This window comes from Scyliorhinus torazame, chromosome 10 (genome assembly GCF_047496885.1).
Source record: "Scyliorhinus torazame isolate Kashiwa2021f chromosome 10, sScyTor2.1, whole genome shotgun sequence".
In the NCBI taxonomy this organism is placed as follows: domain Eukaryota; kingdom Metazoa; phylum Chordata; class Chondrichthyes; order Carcharhiniformes; family Scyliorhinidae; genus Scyliorhinus; species Scyliorhinus torazame.
In genome coordinates, this window is record NC_092716.1 from 61,299,057 (window position 1) to 61,320,314 (window position 21,258).

At 47.0% G+C, this 21,258-nt stretch overlaps 1 protein-coding gene across 1 annotated transcript in view; it reads right to left on the reverse strand.

Moving 5' to 3' along the window:
- Window positions 1-21,258, reverse strand: part of itfg1 (integrin alpha FG-GAP repeat containing 1) — a 425,532-nt gene that overhangs the window by 15,563 nt on the left and 388,711 nt on the right. The window contains exon 17 of the mRNA XM_072518195.1: window positions 5,446-5,563. Within this exon, the coding sequence (XP_072374296.1) occupies window positions 5,446-5,563 (118 nt within the window). The remainder of the gene's footprint in view (window positions 1-5,445; window positions 5,564-21,258) is intronic.

The window sequence follows — 21,258 nt, forward strand, 5'->3', positions numbered from 1 at the left end:
ATGTTTTCTAAATTTGGACATGGAATATGAGCATTGCTGGCAAGGGCAGCATTTTTGCCCATCATTAATACTGTCAGTGTTGGTCAGTTGACTTCTTCAATCCTTGCAGTCCATGTGGTGTAGGTGCACCCACAGTGCTTTTAGGGATGGAGTTCCAGGGTTTTGATCGTAATGGAGGAGCGGTGATATATATGGTGTGTAATCTGCAGGTGTTCCCATGTGTCTGCTGCCCTTGTTCTTCTAGATGGCAGACACTGCGTGTTTGACAGAAGCCGTTGAAACAGCCATGGCGAGTTGCTGCAATACATCTTGTAGATGATACACTCTGCAGCCTCAGTGCACTGTTGGTGGAGCGAGTGACTATGATGGATGGAGGTACCAATCAAGTGGCTGCTTGGTCCTGGTCTGATGTAGTAGCTTCATAAGCCTGATAATATTGTTTTTAAATGAGTACATTGCAAAGGACCAAACTAGAATTGTCAAAAACTTGGTGCAAACAAACATATTCAGTAAGCCTTATAATATCTCCATTCATCTGTTGGTCTTGGTTTTCATAGTGCTGTAATGAGTTGGTGCGGAACAGCTCTGTTACCAAGAAGCCATTCTTCAAGTCTATATCCACTGTCAAATAAGGCAGATACACAGAATCATCTAATAATTAAAAGTATCATGAGTGTTGCCTCCTGTAAAATGGTTATTCACATCTATTCTGCTAACTGGCAATGATGGGAGTAGAAGCCCCGATGGATCATGGAAGACATGGGATTTTGTGTAGGACTGTGAGATGGTTATTTGGCTGCCATTAAAACAGCCCAGACTTTGGGAAATCCTGTAATACTGGAAAATTGTTGCACTCTCTCAATATGCTTGCAGTTTCCCTTGGGGAAAGTAATGACACTGAACAATAATACAGTGAATTATGCATGCATCTTTGGATGATGGTTTGTCATGATGTTGAAGTGAACCTGAAGCAAAGTGCTGCCCTTGTGGTAGAGGTTGTTTAGGTTCAAGGAGATGGCACAACTCTGCTATTGCTTCGCTGATGAAGTAAAATATCCAGAAATATTCCTGGATCTGGTGTAAGGGTGAATGCAGGCAGTTGGCCTCTGGTACAGGTGAACATGTTTATCATGCCTCTTTTCCACCTTCAAGTAAATTCATGGCAGGGTACTTGATGGAATATTCATTTTAAGAGTTTAGGTTGAAGAAATGAAAAAAAAACATCAATACAGCTCTAAATACTCACTTCCGGAATAGCTCAGAACAATTTTTTGTTAGTTGCCCACTTCATATGTGCAAGCTGAGCTCATGAATATGAGAGTACTTTAGGCTGGAACCCTTTTGGCTGGTTGGACGATTAAGCACTGCATGATTTGGGTGGGGAAGTGGAAATATAGATCACTGGCCGATCTGTCAGCCCTCACTTCCCTGTGCTCTGCTGGGACCAAATATTCCACCAACCAGAACATTTTCTTGACAGTTCTAAATCAGTACATATTTAAACCTGCCATAATATTACTTTTTAAAATGACTCTTCTGAAAAGAAGCAAAACTAAAATTCTCGAAAACATGGTGCACAAAACAGATCTTCAGTAAGCCAATAAACATGAGACATTGAATATATGTTTGTAAATGTGGACTCTTAATTTAGTGAGAAACTAAGGCCAATAGTTTTATCTGCTTTCATAGAGAAGAGATGTGTTTTCTTCAAATGCTCTGCAGGACATTGCTCCTGTAGGGACCAGGGAACAGGCAGTCTATTTTCACTGTCGCAGGAAAGCAGACTACATCATCAGACTAGCAATGAACCATTTTTGAACGCTTGGAAATTTTTTTTTTTCTACAGAGATCCGAGTTCAATGCTAGTAGTTCTCAGTACCACTTCTGAGCAGTCATTCGTGACTATACTTGGGTAGCGACAATCTTCAGGTTGTTCCATCAGTTCTGCACTCAGCCAATACTAATCAGGAGCCGGAACCATGGCTCATTTGAACTTTACTCATGCAGGAATGTTAAATCCAATCCAAGATGCCCAGCTCAACAGATTTAGGTTTTAGATCACTTTCATGAGTGAATACTAAATCTATGTTCCTTTGTGATCAAGGTAAGCTTTTGGTCATGTGCCCAGGTTAGCAAAATGAAACTTTTATTGGACAAATGTTTCTAACTACCAGATTTATGTTATGCTTCCTTAAGATTTTCCAGACTTTGAAAGTGTAAAGCATTGCATCGGACCTTGAAATATTGAATTAAGTTATAAAGACAAAGAAGCACAAATGCAAAAGTCATAAACTGCGTAGTAGTCTAGTGGCTATGGTATTGGCTTATTAATCCAAGATCATGGCTTCAAATTCCACCATGGCATGTTGTTTAATTTAATTCAATAAGTCCGATAATAAATCTACCACTCAAATGACAAGTAGAATGCACGTGTAACCATCACTTTCTTGACTTTGGAATGCAACAGAAGAGTTGATAACAAAATACCAAAGATTCGTTCTGTCAATGCTATAGAGTTGGATACTGATGGACATCAGAAATGGTTGCTGACCGAATGCCTGCCTTACTCTTCTACACTTGTCAGTCTATAAGTAGCACATAATAGGACAAATCCACACTACACCCCCACCACACAGGATAAATACAATGAGATAATTTGGGGGAATTCTCAGTTAATGCCTGAGAGAAAACTCTTGTGACCGAGGCAATCAGATTTGGGCTAACATCCCATTCATTTAATGTTGTAGTGGGATCTGTAGTGGTGTAGTGTGGATTTGTCCTATTGTGTACTACTTATAGACTGACAAGTGTAGAAGAGTAAGGCAGGCATTTGGTCAGCAACCATTAAATGAATGGGATTGGGTTGAATGCTGCATAACATTCCATCTGGTTCTTATCCTGTCCAGTCTCCCATAGTATGTGGTCAACTCTAGTGGTACTACTACCTTCTCTGGGTAACTATAGCATTGACAGAACAAAGCTTTAGTAATTTGTTATTAACTCTTCTGTTGCATTCCAAAGAGTTAAGAAAGTGATGGCTACACATGCGCTTTTCATTTGAGTTTCTGGCTGACTCAAGAGTAGGCATTATCCCTCTGGAGTTGTGCAAGTAACCAATGCTTAAAATTCTTAATCTCAATAATTTTCTGCTCAGTGTTGCAAACTCATTTTTCAAACGGACTTAACAGCTGTCATTAAACATCTTTTTGCGCCCAGCAATATTGACCAATTATTTCCAGCATACTAGAATTAAGATTGCACAGTTTTTATAAAGTCTATGCCTTATGCAGGAATGTCTTTAATTCCATTGGAAAACATACAATCCTGTTTATGACAAACATTTTGAGAAATGGCTGGCCAAATATGCAGCTGATGGCATTTTGCACTGCTATCATCACTTGCATGCAGAGAACCTGCAGCGTCACAGAAGCATTGAATGATACAGCAAAGGAGGCAGCTTATGTGCCAGCTCTTTGGTGGAGTTATTTATATAGTCCCACTACCCTGCTCTTTCTCCACAGCCCTATAGCTTTTTTTCATCCTTCAAATATTTATCCAATTCCCTTTTGAAAGTTACCATTTAATCTGCTTCCATTATACTTTCAGTCGGTGCATTTCAGATCATAATTCAATGTTTCCAAAAAGGAATACACTACGCTTTTCAAAATAATTTTGAATGTCTCGATTAAATCTACTCTTAACCTTCTCTGCTCCACAGAAAACAATCCCAGCTTCTCCAGTCCCTCCCCAACTTAAGTCCCCCATTCTCGGTACCATTCTAGTAAATCGCTTCTGCATTCTCTAAGACTGAGACATATTTTAAAGATTTGTGTACATATATCAAGTTTCTGCACCGTCCTTTAAAATTGTATAATTTTGATTCCAATGCTTCAGCTCAAACATATTCTGATAAATCTATAGTTATGTGGAGACGAATCTTTATAAAGCTACAATAGATATTATGCAAGGTTTTAACCAAATATTATTGCTTGCATTTAAACATCCAACACAATTTCTATAATTTTGTGAATGTAGGAACTCTGCTTGACCTCCTCCTACCAAGTACAGCTATTTCAGACAGCTGCAGTTTGTAAAGGATACTCAACAAGCAACAAAGCAAAATTAGTGGCCCTACGAGTCTCTTTCAATCCTTGAAAGTGCTCCACATGAGAATCTTTATTTCCTGTCTCTGTCTCCAGGAGTTTATTATAAATAGTTAATCAAGCTGTTGCTGTGTACTACTGCAGTTTCTGCTTCTTCTGGAAAAGCATTCATAAGTTAAGTTGGGGATTACCTTCTATGTAACATAAGAAAGCATTGTTTTTTGGATGTCATCCCAATGTTGCAATACCAAAAACATGGTAAAATGGGCATATTCATAGCTTTTTTTTTTTTTACAGTCACCTTGGACATAATCCTGAGTTTCACAGCAATTTTTCATTTGAGGAAGGGAATTGTAAAAAAAAAAAACAAACTGGTAAATTACTGATCCTCTACTCAATAACACCTTCTTCAGTCATCTACTGCATTTATACGAGCTCTTTAACTTAGAAAAATATCTTAAGGCTTTTCAGAGGTATAACACAAAATAGATGTTGAACCAAAGAAAAATATAAAAGGGGTGATGAAATGTCTGATCAAAGAAGTGGGTTTTAAGGAGGTATTTAAAGAGCAGAGAGAGGTTAATGTATTGAGGGGGGCTGGTCTCGAGGGAAGGGCCAACAGCCAAAGCAAAGTACTAACAATGGGATGAAGGGAGATTGGAATGAATGCACAAATGGCCTGAGTCAGAGGAACACAGATTTCAGGGTACATTGCAGCACTGCAGGAGGGTACAGGGATTAGGTTAGGCTGAGGCATGAAGGAAAGTTTCAGTTGTTGATAGGCTGTGGTAGGAGCGGAAAAGGGTGCCAACACAGAGATGGAAACAGTTAGTCTTCATGATGGAGGAGATGAGAGGTCAGAAACTCATTTTAGGGTTGCACAAGACACCGAGTCTTCAAACAGTTTTGGACAACCTGAGTCAATGTCCAGAAAAAATAGATGGCGTCAGAATGAGGATTAAGGCAATGGCACTCAAAATGACTGTTGGTCAGGAGGTTATAACTCTATCATTGGACAATGCTTCTTTTGATACAGCATCAGTGATTTTTTTTCTCGTGGATAACCTTGCTATTTAGCTTGTACATAGTTCCAAGAAAGGATGCTACATAGCAAGATAAAAATAGTAATTTATCAGAAATTCTGTGCTGTTAAATACGGAAAACATCATCAGTAATTAAGGTAAATGAATATAACGATGTTGCCTTCTTGTGACCATGATAAAATTCACTGATTCATTGTAAATGTGACAGCTTGAATACTTCTGAAATAATAACTCTGATGTATAAAACCCCAATCCTTTGCATTAGACATAAACATTAATTGAAACTTCAAAAGAAATACCTTCTCCTGCCAGTGTAAAATGCCGATTATAGCCAAAATGAAAACACAGACTCCAATTAAGGCTATGGCTGTAAGCAGTACAATATTACTGGGGGTCAAATATAATTTGGCACTCCAGCTGTGAAAAGAAGAAGAAATTAATGAAGTTAGCATTTCAGTGAGGCAATATTATTTTTAAACTATTTGAGAACTAAAAATAATTTAACTTTTATGTACTATTGCCATAACGTTTGCTCAATTAGGATACTTTTGAAAACATTGAAAAATACAACTAATAGTATGTATTGTCATGATTATCATTGAAAACAATTAGAATCATACTGTCAGAGAAGGAGGCTATTAGGCCCATTATGCTTGTGTCAGCTCTTTGAAAGAACAACTCAATTAATCCCACTCCCCCGCTGTTTCCACCTATCCAATACTTTTAAAAAAAAGTTAGCATGGCATCTATTTCCACCACCCTCTCAGGCAGTACAATCCAGAGCATAACTCATTGCATGAAAAAAATCAAATTCTCCTCTGGATCTTTAGCTATTTATCTTAAATCGGTGTGCTCTGGTTACCAAACCTTTCTCTATTTAGAAATGGAGTCAATAGGCCATACTTTTGAACACCTCTATAAAGTATTTTCATAACATTCTCTGCTCCAAGGAGAAAAATCCCAGAATATCTAGCTTCTTTACACAAAGAAAACAGCCCTTGACCCTTTCCTCCCCTAAGTCCCTGAAAGTGTTTGCTGTATGTTGGTTGTGACTGACTAAGGAATGATTGTTGAGACAAATTTGTCAGAACAATAACTGGTTTATTGAATGAACATAACTTTAGACAAATATACAAGACCAGGTGTGACTCAGTCAAAGCCAAGAGCATTCCCCTTCTCGATCATTATGTGGGTGGTATTGTTTCTCCAGCCCCACCCATTAACCCTTCTAACCCTGAAACTACATCTCTCTCAAGTCTTCGTCAAAATATTTTTTACATTTATATACACATACTACATTGCCAGTTTGACTCTCAACATTTCAAATGTATTATGGGCAGTTCTCTTATCTGGATCTAGACTTGATCCTCTTTTTCCTCTGCTTGCTTTTATACCTCTCTCAATCTGTAATTTCTCTCTCATGGTTGGATTTTGTGGGTTCATTTCTCGCTTGGCATTTGATATGTTCTCTATCCTTTTTTGTTGAGTTGACCCTGGTTTCCTTTAACGGTTTTGTCAGTCTTTCTTCACTTCTGGAGTGATGACTCCTAGTAGCTCTTGTTCGTGAACTCTTGAGTAATCTTGGGCTGCGGCCTCTGAAAATAACCGTTTAGGCAGGGTAGGAAGCTGAGGAAGACACTTGATCTAAATCTTGCTTTCACTCAAATTTCAGTAACCCTGGCGTGGCAGTAAGCTCTGTGTTTTCCAATGTGGAAGAGGTGGACATTCTCAGGTTCCGTTCCTCTCTAGTTGGACTTATTTGACTGCTTGCATCCTTGACTAACACTTCCGATGGATGGGTAGGTGTGGATGCACTTACAGAAGTGTTGGATGCATTTACAAAGGGGGACACCATTGTTGAGTAAATGTGGTAGTGTATCAATGTATACAATCGCTTGAATTTCGTCTTCCACCTTCTCAGATGCCTTACAAAGTGATGAAGGGTCACACTCAGATGCTCGTTGGTCCAATTAGTTTGTTACCTCTTCAGTGAGAATAAGTTTACTCTCTGTCTCCTGGACATCTTCCTGGAAAAGGGCTGGACTATGAGCCTCTATGAAGAGTTTCAAAAAATCAGCGTTGAAGTCCCTGTCCAGATCTTCAGTGCAGCTGAACAGTTCGAAGGGCTCAGGTTTGGTAACACCAATGATTGTCTGTTGAGTGACATCCTCCCGCTGTCTTGATAAGGTTGCGGTCGATAGGCGTTTCAGCTCAGAAGAGAAAATTCCTGTTGCAAATAACATATAATGCTTCCAGTATCTGTTTGTTCTTGTTTTGGAGCATTGCTTGCAACATGCTTATGACTTGTAGTTTGGGGTTGGGGTGGCACGGTGACATAGTGGTTAGAGTGGTTAGCACAGCTGCCTCACAGCACCAGAGACCCGGATTCAATTCCAGCTTTGGGTGACTGCCCGTGTGGAGTTTGCATGTTCTCCCAGTGTCTGCGTGGGTTTTCTCTGGGTGTTCCGGTTTCCCCCCAAAGTGCAAAGATGTGCAAGTTAAGTGGATTGGCCATGCTAAATTGCCTCTTAGTGACCAAAGGTATGCCGGTTAGGTGGGGTTATGGGATTGTGGGGATAGGGCGAGGGAGTGGTCATATGTAGTTTGCTGTTTCAGAGGGTTGGTGCAGACTTGATGGGCCGAATGGCCTCCTTCTGCTCTGTAGGAATTCCGTGATCCCTTCTGGACCAAATAACAGGATCTCAGTTATTCTCACCCATTGTGTTAATAGCCACGGTTCTTTCTGTAAAATGTCTGCTTCCCTGGAGGTCTCTTTTCGGGGGAGCTTCCTGACAGTGGTCTCTTTTTTGGGGGTTTGTCGGCGGTCTCTTTATTTAGGGGGTCTCTGGGAGGGGTCCCTGTATTTAGGACTCTCTGGTGGGCAGCTCTTGCATTACGGAGACGGCTGGCCCTCAGATGGACTTTGGGGCAACCCCTCCTAAGGAGTTACCCCCCTTGGCACACCGCGATGTTCACCACGCCAGGGTCATGCTTGTTCATACCTGTAATAATCCTTGCCCATGTGATTCCCGGCCGAGAGGATCGGAGGATCACACGGGCCCGTAGAACCTGATGTCCCGCTCGCTGGCGCATGGGTGAGAACCTCGATCCGATGCCAGCGGAGGGCTAGAGCATCAGAAATAGATCAGCGAACCGTTTTCTCCCCAACGCTGGATTCTACGCCGTATTGAGAACCCTACTACTAGCATCAGGCGGTGGACAATTCAGCCCTTACTGTCCAATCCAGAAGCAATTTTGAACCTTAAAAATATCTTCCTCCATAGCGCCCAATTCCAGCCCATCCATATGCCCAAACAGTAAGGCAAAGAGAATTTAGAATCCATAGCTGGGTTAAGATTTTTGGCAGTGACTTCCGGTTGCGGCTATGCAGAGCTAAGTCGCATGTTCGGCAGCTCCCGCTTGGAACGGACTTTTGGGCTCTTTACAGGGCCAACGGGATTTTTTCGACATTTCCCGGTGTGGGAAGAAGACTGCAACATTCCCCCGACAGTGTCCTCCAGGAATGGTATGTCTCTTGGTTACCAGACCCGGCAGAAACAGTAAAAGATTTGGCTGGAGCTGCAGGAAAGACAAAAGCCGCTTCCAGCATGCAGGCGGGGGAAGGGCAAGCTTAAAGGCTTCAAGCTGACTTGAGGGCCTTTATTAAAGGTGAATTCTAGCAGCAGAGGGAACAACTGTGAAAAGATCTCACCAAGGCCATTGAAGAAGCGGGGATGAGGCTTCCGATGGCGGCCATGGAGGAGTAGGTCGCGCATTCGGCAGCTCCCGTCTGGAACGGACTCTCAGACCTTTTTCAAAAGTTTCCACAGACTTTTTGGGGCAGATTGGTGAAGCGAACACTGCCAAAAGGATTCCCTCTCGAGACTTCCGGTTGAGGCTATGCGGAGCTAAGTCACACATTCGGCGGCTCCCGCAAAAACGGACTTTTGGGCTCTTTTCAGGGCCCCCAACGGCACTCTTTCGACATTTCCCGGTGTGGGAAGGAGTTAATAACAGCTCCCCATCAGTATATGGCTTTAACTAGGAGCGGGGTGACAAAAAAGGTGGTGGTGGACCAGAAGAAGGGAGGGAAGAAGGACAAAATGGCGGCAGGCGGAGACCAGGCAGCGTGGAGGCAGTGGGTGGAGGAGCAACAGGGGGGTATCCAGTGCTGCCTCAGAGAGATAAAAGCGGACCTGCTAGAGCCGATGAAGGCTTCTATTGATAAGCTGCTAGAGACACAGACGGCCCAGGGGGTGGCGATCCGAGAGGCTCGACAAAAGATCTCTGACAATGAGGACGAGATCTTAGGCCTGGCGGTAAAGGTGGAAGCGCACGAGGCGCTCCACAAGAAATGGCAGGAGTGGTTCGAGGAGATGGAGAATCGGTCGAGACGGACGAATCTGCGGATTCTGGGCCTCCCGGAGGGGCTGGAGGGGCCGGACGCGGGGGCCTACGTGGTCACCATGTTGAACTCGCTGATGGGAGCGGGGTCCTTTCAGGGGCCCCTGGAGCTGGAAGGGGCCCATAGAGTGTTGGCGAGGAGGCCCAAGGCTAACGAGCCTCCGCAGGCGGTGCTGGTGCGGTTCCATCGGTTCGCCGATCGGGAGTGTGTGCTCAGGTGGGCCAAGAAGGAGAGGAGCAGCAGGTGGGAGAACGCAGAGGTTCGAATATACCAGGACTGGAGTGCGGAGGTGGCGAAGAGGTGGGCCGGGTACAATCGAGTGAAGGCTGCACAGGAAGGGGGTGAAGTTTGACATGTTGCAGCTGGCGCGACTGTGGGTTACCTACAAGGACCGGCACCATTATTTTGAGTCTCCGGGGGGGGAGTGGGCCTTTGTTCAGGCCGAGCAGCTGGACACAGTCTGAGGGTCGGGATGGGCGATTGGGGACTGTGGTGGATATGTTATGCCTATTTTTTGTTCAGGGTGGGGGGGGGGGGGGGGGGGCCTTTGCATTGTTTTGGGTTTCTTTTTCTCTGTTTTTCTCTTTCGGGTTGGGGAGGGTGGATGGGGCGGATTGGGCACTGTTTTGGTTGGTGGCGGGGCCTGGTAGGTGGAGAGCGCGGACTTTTTTCCCGCGCCGAAGACTGGGGGGGGGGGGGGGGGGAGAGAGCGAGGATGGTTTCCTGCGCTTAGAACGGAGGGGGAGAGCCTGTGGATGGGGAGTGGGAGAGGAAGGTGTGCCACACAATGGGAGGAGTCGAAGGGGAGGCGGGAGTGGCCGGGGTCAGCAGACTTGCGGAAGTTCAATGGGGGAGTAAACCAGCTAGGATGGGTCCTAGCCGGGGGGGGGGGGGGGGGGGGGGGGGGGGGGGGTGTCGAGACGGGGGTATGCCGCTGTGGGGAACAGGCCGGGTGTGGGGTGCGGGTGTGTGGCTGGCCGAGGTGGGGTCATGGCTAGTCGGCGGGGTAGGGGGGTGGGTAGCCCCCTGATCCGGCTGATAACCTGGAATGTAAGGGGACTGAATGGGCCGGTTAAGCGGGCCCGCGTGTTCGCGCACCTGAAGGGGCTCAAGGCGGATGTGGTTATGCTCCAGGAGACCCACCTGAAGGTGGCTGACCAGGTAAGACTGAGGAAAGGGTGGGTAGGTCAGGTGTTTCACTCAGGGCTAGATGCCAAAAATCGTGGGGTGGCTATCTTGGTGGGAAAGAAGATGTCATTCGAGGCGTCGAGCATTGTGGCAGATAATGGCGGTAGGTACATAATGGTAAGTGGTAAGTTGCAGGGAGAGAGGGTGGTACTGGTCAATGTGTATGCTCCGAACTGGGACGATGCGGGTTTTATGCGGCGTATGTTGGGTCGGATCCCAGACTTGGAAGTGGGGGGCCTGATAATGGGGGGAGACTTTAACACGGTGTTGGATCCAGCACTGGATCGCTCCAGGTCTAGGACGGGTAGGAGGGCGGCGGCGGCTAGAGTGCTGAGGGGATTTATGGACCAAATGGGAGGGGTGGACCCTTGGAGATTTGCAAGGCGGGGGCTAGGGAATTTTTATTCTTCTCGCATGTCCGTAAGGCTTATTCTCGAATCGACATTTTCATTTTGAGTAGGGCGCTGATAGCGAGAGTAGAGGATACCGAGTATTCGGCAATAGCCATTTCAGACCATGTCCCGCATTGGGTGGACTTGGAGATGGGGGAGGAGAGGGATCAGCACCCGCTGTGGCACTTGGAGGTGGGGCTGTTGGCGGACGAGGAGGTGAGCGAGCGGGTCCGAGGAAGTATAGAGAGGTACTTGGAGAGCAACGACAACGGGGAGGTCCGAGTGGGGATAGTATGGGAGGCACTGAAGGCGGTGGTGAGGGGAGAGCTGATCTCCATTAGGGCCCACAAGGAGCAGAGGGAGCAGGGGGAGAGGGAGAGGCTGGTGGGGGAGATGGTGAGGGTAGACAGGAGGTATGCGGAAGAGCCTGAGGAAGGATTGTTGAGGAAGAGGTGCAGCCTCCAGGCCGAATTCGACCTGGTGACCACCAGGAAGGCGGAGGTGCAGTGGAGGTCTACGAGTATGGGGAAAAGGCAAGCCGGATGCTGGCGCATCAGCTTCGGAAGCGGGACGCAGCTAGGGAGATTGGGGGAGTTAAGGACAGGGGAGGGAGCCTGGTGCGGAGTGGGGTTGGCATCAATGGGGTCTTCAGGGACTTCTACGAGGAATTGTACCGATCCGAGCCCCAACGGGAGGAGGGAGGGATGGGCCGTTTCCTGGACTAATTGAGGTTTCCAAAGGTGGAAGAGGGACTGGTGGCGGGACTGGGGGGCCCGATTGGCTGGAGGAGCTGATCAAAGGGATAGGAAGCATGCAGGCGGGGAAGGCACTGGGGCCGGATGGTTTCCTGGTCCAGTTCTATAAAAAAATATATGGACCTGTTGGGCCCGCTGTTAGTTAGGACCTTTAATGAGGCAAGGGAGGGGGGGGCTTTACCCCCGACGATGTCCCGGGCACTGATCTCCTTGATCCTGAAGCGGGACAAGGATCCCCTGCAATGTGGGTCTTACAGACCGATTTCCTTGCTAAATGTAGATGCCAAGGTGCTGGCGAAGGTCTTAGCCACGAGGATTGAGGATTGTGTGCCGCAGATCATCCATGAAGACCAGACGGGGTTTGTGAAGGGGAGACAGTTGAACGCGAATGTGCGGAGGCTTTTGAACGTTATCATGATGCCGGCGGGGGAGGGGGAGGCGGAGATAGTGGTGGCGATGGATGCTGAGAAAGTCTTCGATAGGGTAGAGTGGCGGTACCTGTGGGAGGTGCTGAAGAGGTTCGGGTTTGGGGAGGGGTTTGTCAGGTGGGTTAGGCTGTTGTATCAGGTCCCGATGGCGAGAGTGGCCACAAATAGGAGGAGGTCCGAGTACTTTTGGTTGCACCGAGGGACGAGACAGGGGTGTCCCCTGTCCCCCCTGCTCTTCGCACTGGCGACTGAACCCCTGGCTATGGCACTGAGAGAGTCGAGGAACTGGAGGGGGTTGGTGCGGGGTGGGGAGGAGCATAGGGTGTCGCTTTACGCGGACGACCTGCTGCTGTATGTGGCGGACCCGGTGGGAGGAATGCCAGAGGTAATGAGGATCCTAAGGTAATTCGGGGACTTTTCGGGGTACAAGCTCAATATGGGGAAGAGCGAGCTGTTCGTAGTTCAGCTGGGGGACCAGGAGAGGGGGATTGGTGAGCTCCCACTAAAAAGGGCGGAGAGGAGCTTCAGATATTTGGGGGTCCAGGTGGCCAGGAGCTGGGGGCCCTGCATAGGCTTAACTTTACAAGGCTGGTGGAGCAAATGGTGGAGGAATTCAAGAGGTTGGACGCGTTGCTGCTGTCCTTGGCGGGTAGGGTGCATCAATCAAAATGACGGTGCTCCCAAGGATTTTGTTCCTGTTCCAGTGCCTCCCCGTGTTTAACCCGAAGGCTTTTTTCAGGTGGGTTAACAGGAGTATAATGGGGTTTGTGTGGGAGCGAGGGACTCCGAGGGTGAGAACCGTGTTCCTGGAGCGGAGACGGCATCCTTTGTGGGTACGAGTCTGGGGGCGCTGGCAACGGCGCCGCTGCCGCTCCCTCCAAGGAGGTATACCACGAGCCCGGTGGTGGTGGCGGCCCTCAAAATTTGGGGGCAGTGGAGGCGGCATGGGGGGGGGGGGGGGGGGAAGTTAGTGCCTCGGCGTGGACCCCATTACGATGGAACCACCGGTTCGCCCCAGGAAGAACAGGTGGAAGGTTTTTGGGGTGGCACAGGGCAGGGATACGAAAGTTGGGGGACCTGTTTGTGGACGGGAAGTTCGCGAGCTTGGGTGAGCTGGAGGAGAAGTACGGGCTCCCCCCCGGGGAACACCTTCAGGTACTTACAGGTAAGGGCGTTTGCCAGACGGCAGGTGGTGGAATTCCCACGGCTACTGCCACGCACAGTACAGGACAGGGTGCTCTTGGGGGGGTGGGTGGGAGTGGGGAAGATCTTGGATGCTTACCAGGTGATGCAGGAGGAGGAGGCCTCGGTGGTGGAGTTGAAAGGTAAGTGGGAGGAGGAGTTGGGAGAGGAGATTGAAGAGGGGACGTGGGCAGATGCCCTAGGGAGGGTGAACTCTTCCTCTTCGTGCGCGAGGCTCAGCCTCATACAGTTTAAGGTGCTGCACAGGGCACACATGACCGGGACAAGGATGAGCCGGTTCTTTGGGGGTGAGGACAGGTGTGTTAGGTGCTCAGGGAGCCCAGCAAATCACACCCATATGTTCTGGGCATGCCCAGCGCTGGAGGAATTTTGGAAGGGCGTAGCGAGGACGGTGTCGAGGGTGGTAAGATCCAGGGTCAAACCGGGCTGGGGGCTCGCAATATTTGGGGTGGCAGAGGAGCCGGGAGTGCAGGAGGCGAAAGAGGCCGGAATTCTGGCCTTTGCGTCCCTGGTGGCCCGGCGAAGGATTCTCCTTCAGTGGAAAGATGCGAGGCCCCCAAGTGTGGAATCCTGGATCAACGATATGGCAGGGTTCATTAAAATGGAGAGGGTGAAATTCGCCTTGAGAGGGTCGGTACAAGGGTTCTTTAGGCGGTGGCAACCGTTCTTAGACTTTCTGGCAGAACGATAGACATTGGTGAATGGCAGCAGCAGCAGCTCGGGGGGGGGGTTACTTTATTTTTGTTTATGTTATTTACACTGAAGGGTCTGAGGGGGTGTATACACCTGTTGTGTTAAGTCGGGGTGTTAATGTTCATTTATTATTTATGTACGGGTGGGGGGGGGGGGCGGGGGAGGGGTTTGGGGGTTGCTTTTTTAGATTGTGTTTTGTACTTAACCCTATTGGGTTCTTTTTTCTTTCTCATTTTGTTATCGATATTTTATGAAAACCTTTAATAAAAATTATTTAAAAAAAAAGATTTTTGGCAGTTTGCTTTGACTTTTTTAAAAAAATCACTGTTACAGTAGTGGAGGTTTCCTGCCCGGACCAGCTTTGCACTTACACCGTTGACCATTTTTGGTAATTGTACTTAACCGTTGCAGAATTTTAAATGAAATCACTGGAAGTTACTATTAAGCGCTGTTCACTGCTTTCCTCCCATTGCTGAATCGTTTTTAAGCAGCTGATTCCCCCCCCCCCCCCCCCCACCCCACTCCATTCAATTACTACCTTGTGATCATCATATGTAATGGCACCAACCTAGGACTAAGGGATGTATTAGAACCCGTGCTCGCTAAAAATTGAATTTTCCCCAGTGCTGCCTGCTTCTTTCACCGTTAAGTTGAAGGTTTTGAGCCTTATCCAAGGTTTGCTCACCCTCCCTCAATCATCGCTAAGTTCTTTGACTCTGTTGCTGGATCAGGGCGTCTCCACAGAAAACCATGTGCTATGGTGCAGCGCTTCGTAAGCTGAACCATTGATTTTTTCGCCTGCCCCCCTGTATCCACGTATTCTATGGAGATCTTTTGGAGGTTTTGAACTCTCGATTTCAGGTTGGATAATCATTTTTTTAAAGCTGATGTTTGGGGATTTTGGGGTCCCGCACAGCTGGCATCAAGTTGTATGTTGGTTGTGACTGGCTGAGGAATGATTTCTGAAACATTGGTATGTCTGAACAATAACTGGTTTATTGGATAATCTAAACATATACAGATGTATAGCAGTGTGCAGATATACAAGACTAGGTGTTACTCATTTTACGCCATGAGAGCATTCTCTTTCTCAACTCTTAGTCATGTGTATCTTACATCATTTATGTGGGCGGTTTCTGCAGTCCTACACATGAACCTTTTCAACACCGAAAATCCTAATATTATGGCATTGATGCCTCCAAAATATGTGTTCATCTTTCCAAGAATATCTTAGGATGTTTCATTACATTAAGGGCGCTATGTAAAGGTGTGTTGCTATTGACTGAATGGAAGTCCCGAGTCTCCTTCGGCATTCTAGTAAATCTCCCCTGCACCATTTTTGATGATTTGACATACTTCTCGTGCACCCAGAATAGGTCACTCACTCCACTCCAGCTGAGGCCTAATTAATGATTTATAAAAAGTTCACATAACTTCATTGCTTTTCCATATTAGTTGTTATTATGAAGGGTATAAACCTCCTATTTCATTTTCCTGAATGAAGACATTTTAAATAAACTTTACGCTAGTGAAGTTTCCCTTCCCCCAGGAGAAAAGGTGTTATGTGGGCGGGCCGGGAACTGCACCTCGGGAGTTTCCATGCTTAAGTGGATTCGGAGTGGGTGGTGACTGTGCAATCCGGTGTTTTGGAGTTCTTCAGCCCGAGGAGGGGCCCAGTGCGACAGAACAAAAAGAAAACTGCGCTAAAACCGAAATCATGTGACCTGGAGCGGAGTGTCATAATCAGAAGGGAATCCCAGACAGGGGCAGGGAGAAGTCCCAGTTGAGAAAAGCGAGGTTCCAAGCAAAAGACTCCAAGCAGAAAAAAGGCCGAGAGCTCAGGAGATGCCTTGAAGATGTAAAATGGCAGCAGAAGGTCGGTGACTCTGTGCTGCGGGCCTTTGGGACAAAGGTATCTCCTTGGAGCAATAGTATTCTGCTCAGCTTGGCTGAAGAGCTGAGGTTGTGCATTTGAGTTGGTGCTGGATTGTCGACTCGGGAACCCAGGAGATTGAAACCCTGTGAGATGTGCCGTTATTGGGGCTATCCAAGTTGGAGCGACTTTGGGAGAGAATTCCAAGGCAAGATCTTCAAAGGTGAAGAATGGAATTCCTCAAGAGAGAGATGGAGTTTCAGCGAGATTGGTTGACTCTCAATGTTTACTTATGTCTGGGTGAGCTGTTGAGAAATCCGTTGAATCTCTGCTGGTCTCAGGTATCGTTTACTGTGTAGTGTGGTGTATTCGACCACAGTTTGCCTATTAATTCATATGTACTTCATATTAACCCTGAAATTTAGATTATAAGGTAGATATTGTAAATTGTTTTATCTTTATAATCATGTATTGCAGTTTATATTTGGTTGTTCAAAACCCATGGAATCTTGGGGCTTTTTTCTCTTAACAAATGTCTTGAATCTCAAACTATGTCCACTTCAAACAAAATATATTTTATATATTCTAACTTCTAAACCATTTTCTTAGTGCTTTGTTCATTACTCGTTTCTGCAATGTTTTTATTTGACAAGTTTGTTCATCATCATAATGCATTTTCCAGTTCCTTGCTTGCACATGTATTTTGTTTCTGTGTTTTTTTTCCGTTTCATTTCACATTTGATAATTCCCTTTGTTATTTTACTACTACTTAGTCAGCATTCACAGATCCTGAAAAAACCTTAGCTATCCATGCATATTCTTCAAGTGGCAACAATAATATCCAGATTTTGCAGTCATCAGGAAAAGAACAACATTTGCTGTTTATTAGACTTAAACTTTGTGGCTTTGACACTGTGATTTGTGGTCGTTAGGGAATTTAAGCAGAACAGCACCTTTTTACATAGTATCTGGGACCTGTGTAAACAGCGCAAACAACCTTACTGAGATATTCAGAGTCTAAATCAGGAAACTGTAAGTTAAAACATTTAATTCCATGTACAGAAAGTTGTCATGATATTCAAACATACATCATAACACATACATAATGATAGACAGACCAACGGACCAATTAGCACACATAACACGACAGCCAATCACAGACAAGAGCAGACACAGTATAAGACAAGAAACACGACACTTCCTGAGCAGTCCATCTGGAGACAGCACAGGGCCAGGACCTCATTAGCAAGACACTCACACAGTCACAACGTGCTGAGTACCAAGTCTGATGTATAAATAGTTAGATGGAATAAAACTGCGTTGTACCAATCGCAACCGTGTTGGTCCGTCTGTACCTCAGAGCACCCAACACCTCAAAAGTGAAATCAAGAGAGGACAGGAAAGATGGGATTGAAAGAGATAAAATATAGAATCCCCACAGTGCAGAAAGAGGCTATTCGGCCTACCGAGTCTGCACCGATCCTGCAAAAGTCCACCCTACCTAAGCCCAATCCCCCACCCTATCCCTTAACCCCACCTAACCTTTTGGACACTTAGGGGCAATTTAGCATTGCCAATCTATCTAATCTGCACATCTTTGGACTGTGGGAGGAAACCGTAGCACCCAAGGAAACCCACGCAGACAGGGGGAGAATGTGCAAACTCCACACAGTCAACCAATGTCAGAATTGAATCCCTGGCGCTCTGAGGCAGCAGTGCTAACCGCTGTGCTGCCCAAAAGACCCAGAAAGAAAAAGCAGATAATGAATATTATTTTTTAAATCTCTGTCAAGTAAAATCTGAAGGAACTGCTCTAAATTTTCAGTCCAAGAAAGGTTTGGCAATAATTAAAACTTACCATGCCATTAAAAATTCCTTCACACATGAATGGACAAGCAGCCTTAACCTTTTTTTGCAATGCTTAATGCTATGTAATGGATAAGTACCGCAACATCACGCTGTTCCTGCATTTAAATGACGAATCTTGGGAAGGTACCAGCACAATGCAGCTTCTGGAGAAGCAAGGAAAGTGGGACAGTAGCTTCCTGATTTCCGCATTTAACTGTGCAATTGCAGGCACAAAGTTGTTACCTCTAACATCACTGTGAATGCAGCAACACCACAAGGACTGTAGGGATTCAAGAAGGCAACTCACTACCACCTGCTCAAGGGCAACAGGGATGGAGAATAATTCATGACCTAACCAGCGATTCTCACATCCCATGATGAATAAAGAAAGATTCATCCTTAATGACATTGGGTGCTGATACCCTCAATGTTACTCTTGCCACAAAATTCAAGCCCATACCTAGCTTGGAAAAACAGACACGAGTCTGAGAAATTACTTTAAATAGATCAGTTAACAACAGTTGTTACTGTTTTGCTTTCAATTCTTCCTTTTAAAATAAAAATGTTTTTATTCCTCCCCGCCCCCCACTCAACGCCATCCAACCTCTGGAAGAGTACCGTACTTGATACCCAAGAGTTGTAAACACCACCCCACCCCCCCTCCAACTCCTCCCGTCCACTGCCTCCTGTAAAACACCTCCCCCCAACCTCAGTTCCTTCCCCCCAATTCGACTACTCGGACCCTGTTCTGCCAGGCTCCGATGGCCGCAACCCCTCCCCCCACCTCACTCCCGTTCACTGGCTGGCTTAAACCGCACAGCGTGGAGGTCCCCGCCCAGGTCCCTTTCCCCCTTGCCCGGCCCTAGGAAAGCCCAGAAATCCCCTTTTAGCACACAAACCTCGCATATCCACCTACACCCCAAAGAGCCCTCAGTTCGAGTGAAAGTCCCATCACTTCCCTTGTCCAAATATATACAACATTGGCTCCTTTAGCCCATACACCCGCACGCAGTGAAAAAAAAAAGAAGAAAATACAGTCCTGAGGTTACATCGGCACATGGCCATTTCTCAATTTCTCAGTTCTGCCACAGTCCTTCTGCCTTCGCAAACTCCTCCACTGCTTCCGCTGTTCCAAAATAAAAGTCCTTGAGCTTGTAAGTCACCCTCAGCTTCGCTGGATATACAATGCCGCACTGCACCTTGCTAATGTACAGTGCCCTCTTCACCCGGTTGAAGGCAGCCCGCCTCCTCGCCAGCTCCACCGTAAAGTCTGGTATACACGGATACCTGCTCCAGCCCACTGCACCACCCGCTTCTGCTTGGCCAAGCACAGGACCTTCTCCTTCGCATTGTACCTCCGGAAGCACAGAGTCACTACCCTTGGCGGCTTACTCGCCTTTGGTACAGGCCTCCACGACCGGTGAGCCCGATCCAGCTCATATCGGGAGGGATCCTTCCCCTCCCCCAATAGTTTCGCCAGCATCGTGGCAAAATACTCAGTCGGCCTTGGTCCTTCAACACCTTCGGGCAGCCCCACAATCCTCAAATTCTGTCGTCTGGATCTGTTTTCCAGGTCTTCCATTTTTCCTCGCAGATCCTTGTTAATCTCCATCACCTTCCGCATCTCCTTCCCCGTCGAGGTAAGTTGATCACCTTGCTGCAATAATGTCTCCTCCACTTCCTTCAGCGCCTCCCCTTGCTCCCGCACTTCCGCTACTGCGCTCGCCACCGCCGTCGTCACCGGGGAAATCGCCTCCTCCACCAACACACTCAAAACCTCCCTCATCTCCTTCCTCATTGTCTCCATGTATTTTGTAAACTGCCTTTCGAATTCCGCAGCCATCACCTTAGTTATTTCTTCAGCCGTAAGCAATGCGGCCTCCCCTGGTGGTCCAGCCTCCATTTTCCTTGGTGAACCCGTGGTGACCTTGCCACTCCCCTACAGACCTCAGCTGTTTTTTTTACGGCCGTTTTTTTGCTCACCCTCGACATTTTTCTTTATTGTGCCTGCACTGTGCCTTCTCCCTGCTTTTGCCGCCTCCGTGGACCCTGGGACCGGGCTTAAAGCCCCGAAAATGCCATTCCCGAACGGGAGCCCTCCATTGTCCGGCTGCCTCCCGTCCGCCGTCACTGGATGCCCCGTTTTGCTTTCAATTCTAATGAAAGTTATGGGGCGGGATTCTCAGTTTCTGAGACCAAGTGTCGTTGCCAGTGCAGAATTCATGGACTTTCAAGACAGCAAAACTAGCGCCGAATCTGGATCGATTCAGCAACTGTGGAGGGTCTAGCACTGGCGCCATGTGGAACACAATAGATTCCAATGAAAAGCGGTGTGGGATTTGCCTGCGATTGACATTCGGGAGGCTGACAAGCTGCAGCCGCAGAGATGCATTGCAATCCTCACATACACTCGTCCCAGCCACCAAGCTGGCATTGGTTGCGCGGGAGCACACCCATACAGCTGATTGGTCAGAGGGCATCTACGGGGTGGCCTGGGGGATACCTATACGACCTGTGGCCCTGAGTTCACAGTGGGCTGTTAACGGCGTGCACAGCTGCATGGCTGCCTTTCTGGCTGTGGCAATGGTGTTCTGTGTCCATCCACCCTGACCCCACAGCCCACCTCCTGGCCATCTCCGCTACTCCCCCCATTCCTGGCAGAGACCTCCCGCCAGTGGCATAACTGTCAGCAAACGATGGCGATGATGGAAACTTTCCGTACCCAATCTCTCCCTCAGCAGCCACGATGCTGGTTTCACGATTTTTAAAAGCACAAGTGAACAGAGCCGTCGGAAACCCGACCCATCGGAGGCGGAGGATCGCGGAGATCCCGGAGAATACTGGGTCAGGCCCGCTAATGACATGCAAATGGGGTTGACTGTATGTCTGTTCCAGACGGCATTGTCGCCGCTGTCGGGGTGATGGAGAATAGTAATTTGGCGTCAAATTGTCGCCCGATTTTAGCATCAGAACCTATTCTCCGCCCAATCGTGTTTCGCGATTTTGGCGTCAGCCAACAGAGAATCCTTTCCATGACCCTGCAATTTAAGCAACTTGGTGAACAAAAAACGTTAACACCTAAATGTGCACAAACAAATATAATTGGGCAAGCTGGGAGACACCCTGCTTGAGCAAGATCATGCCCAATATAAACATATTATAATATTTTAAATCTGAATCTAGAACCTTATTTTTTGGATATATTTGACAATAAATCACAATTAACACAAACACTATTAGTTCATCTAACAATATTTTCCATCAAATATAAACAGTGGCCTTAATTAAAATGTGCATTTATGACAAGCTTTTGAAATAATATGGGCA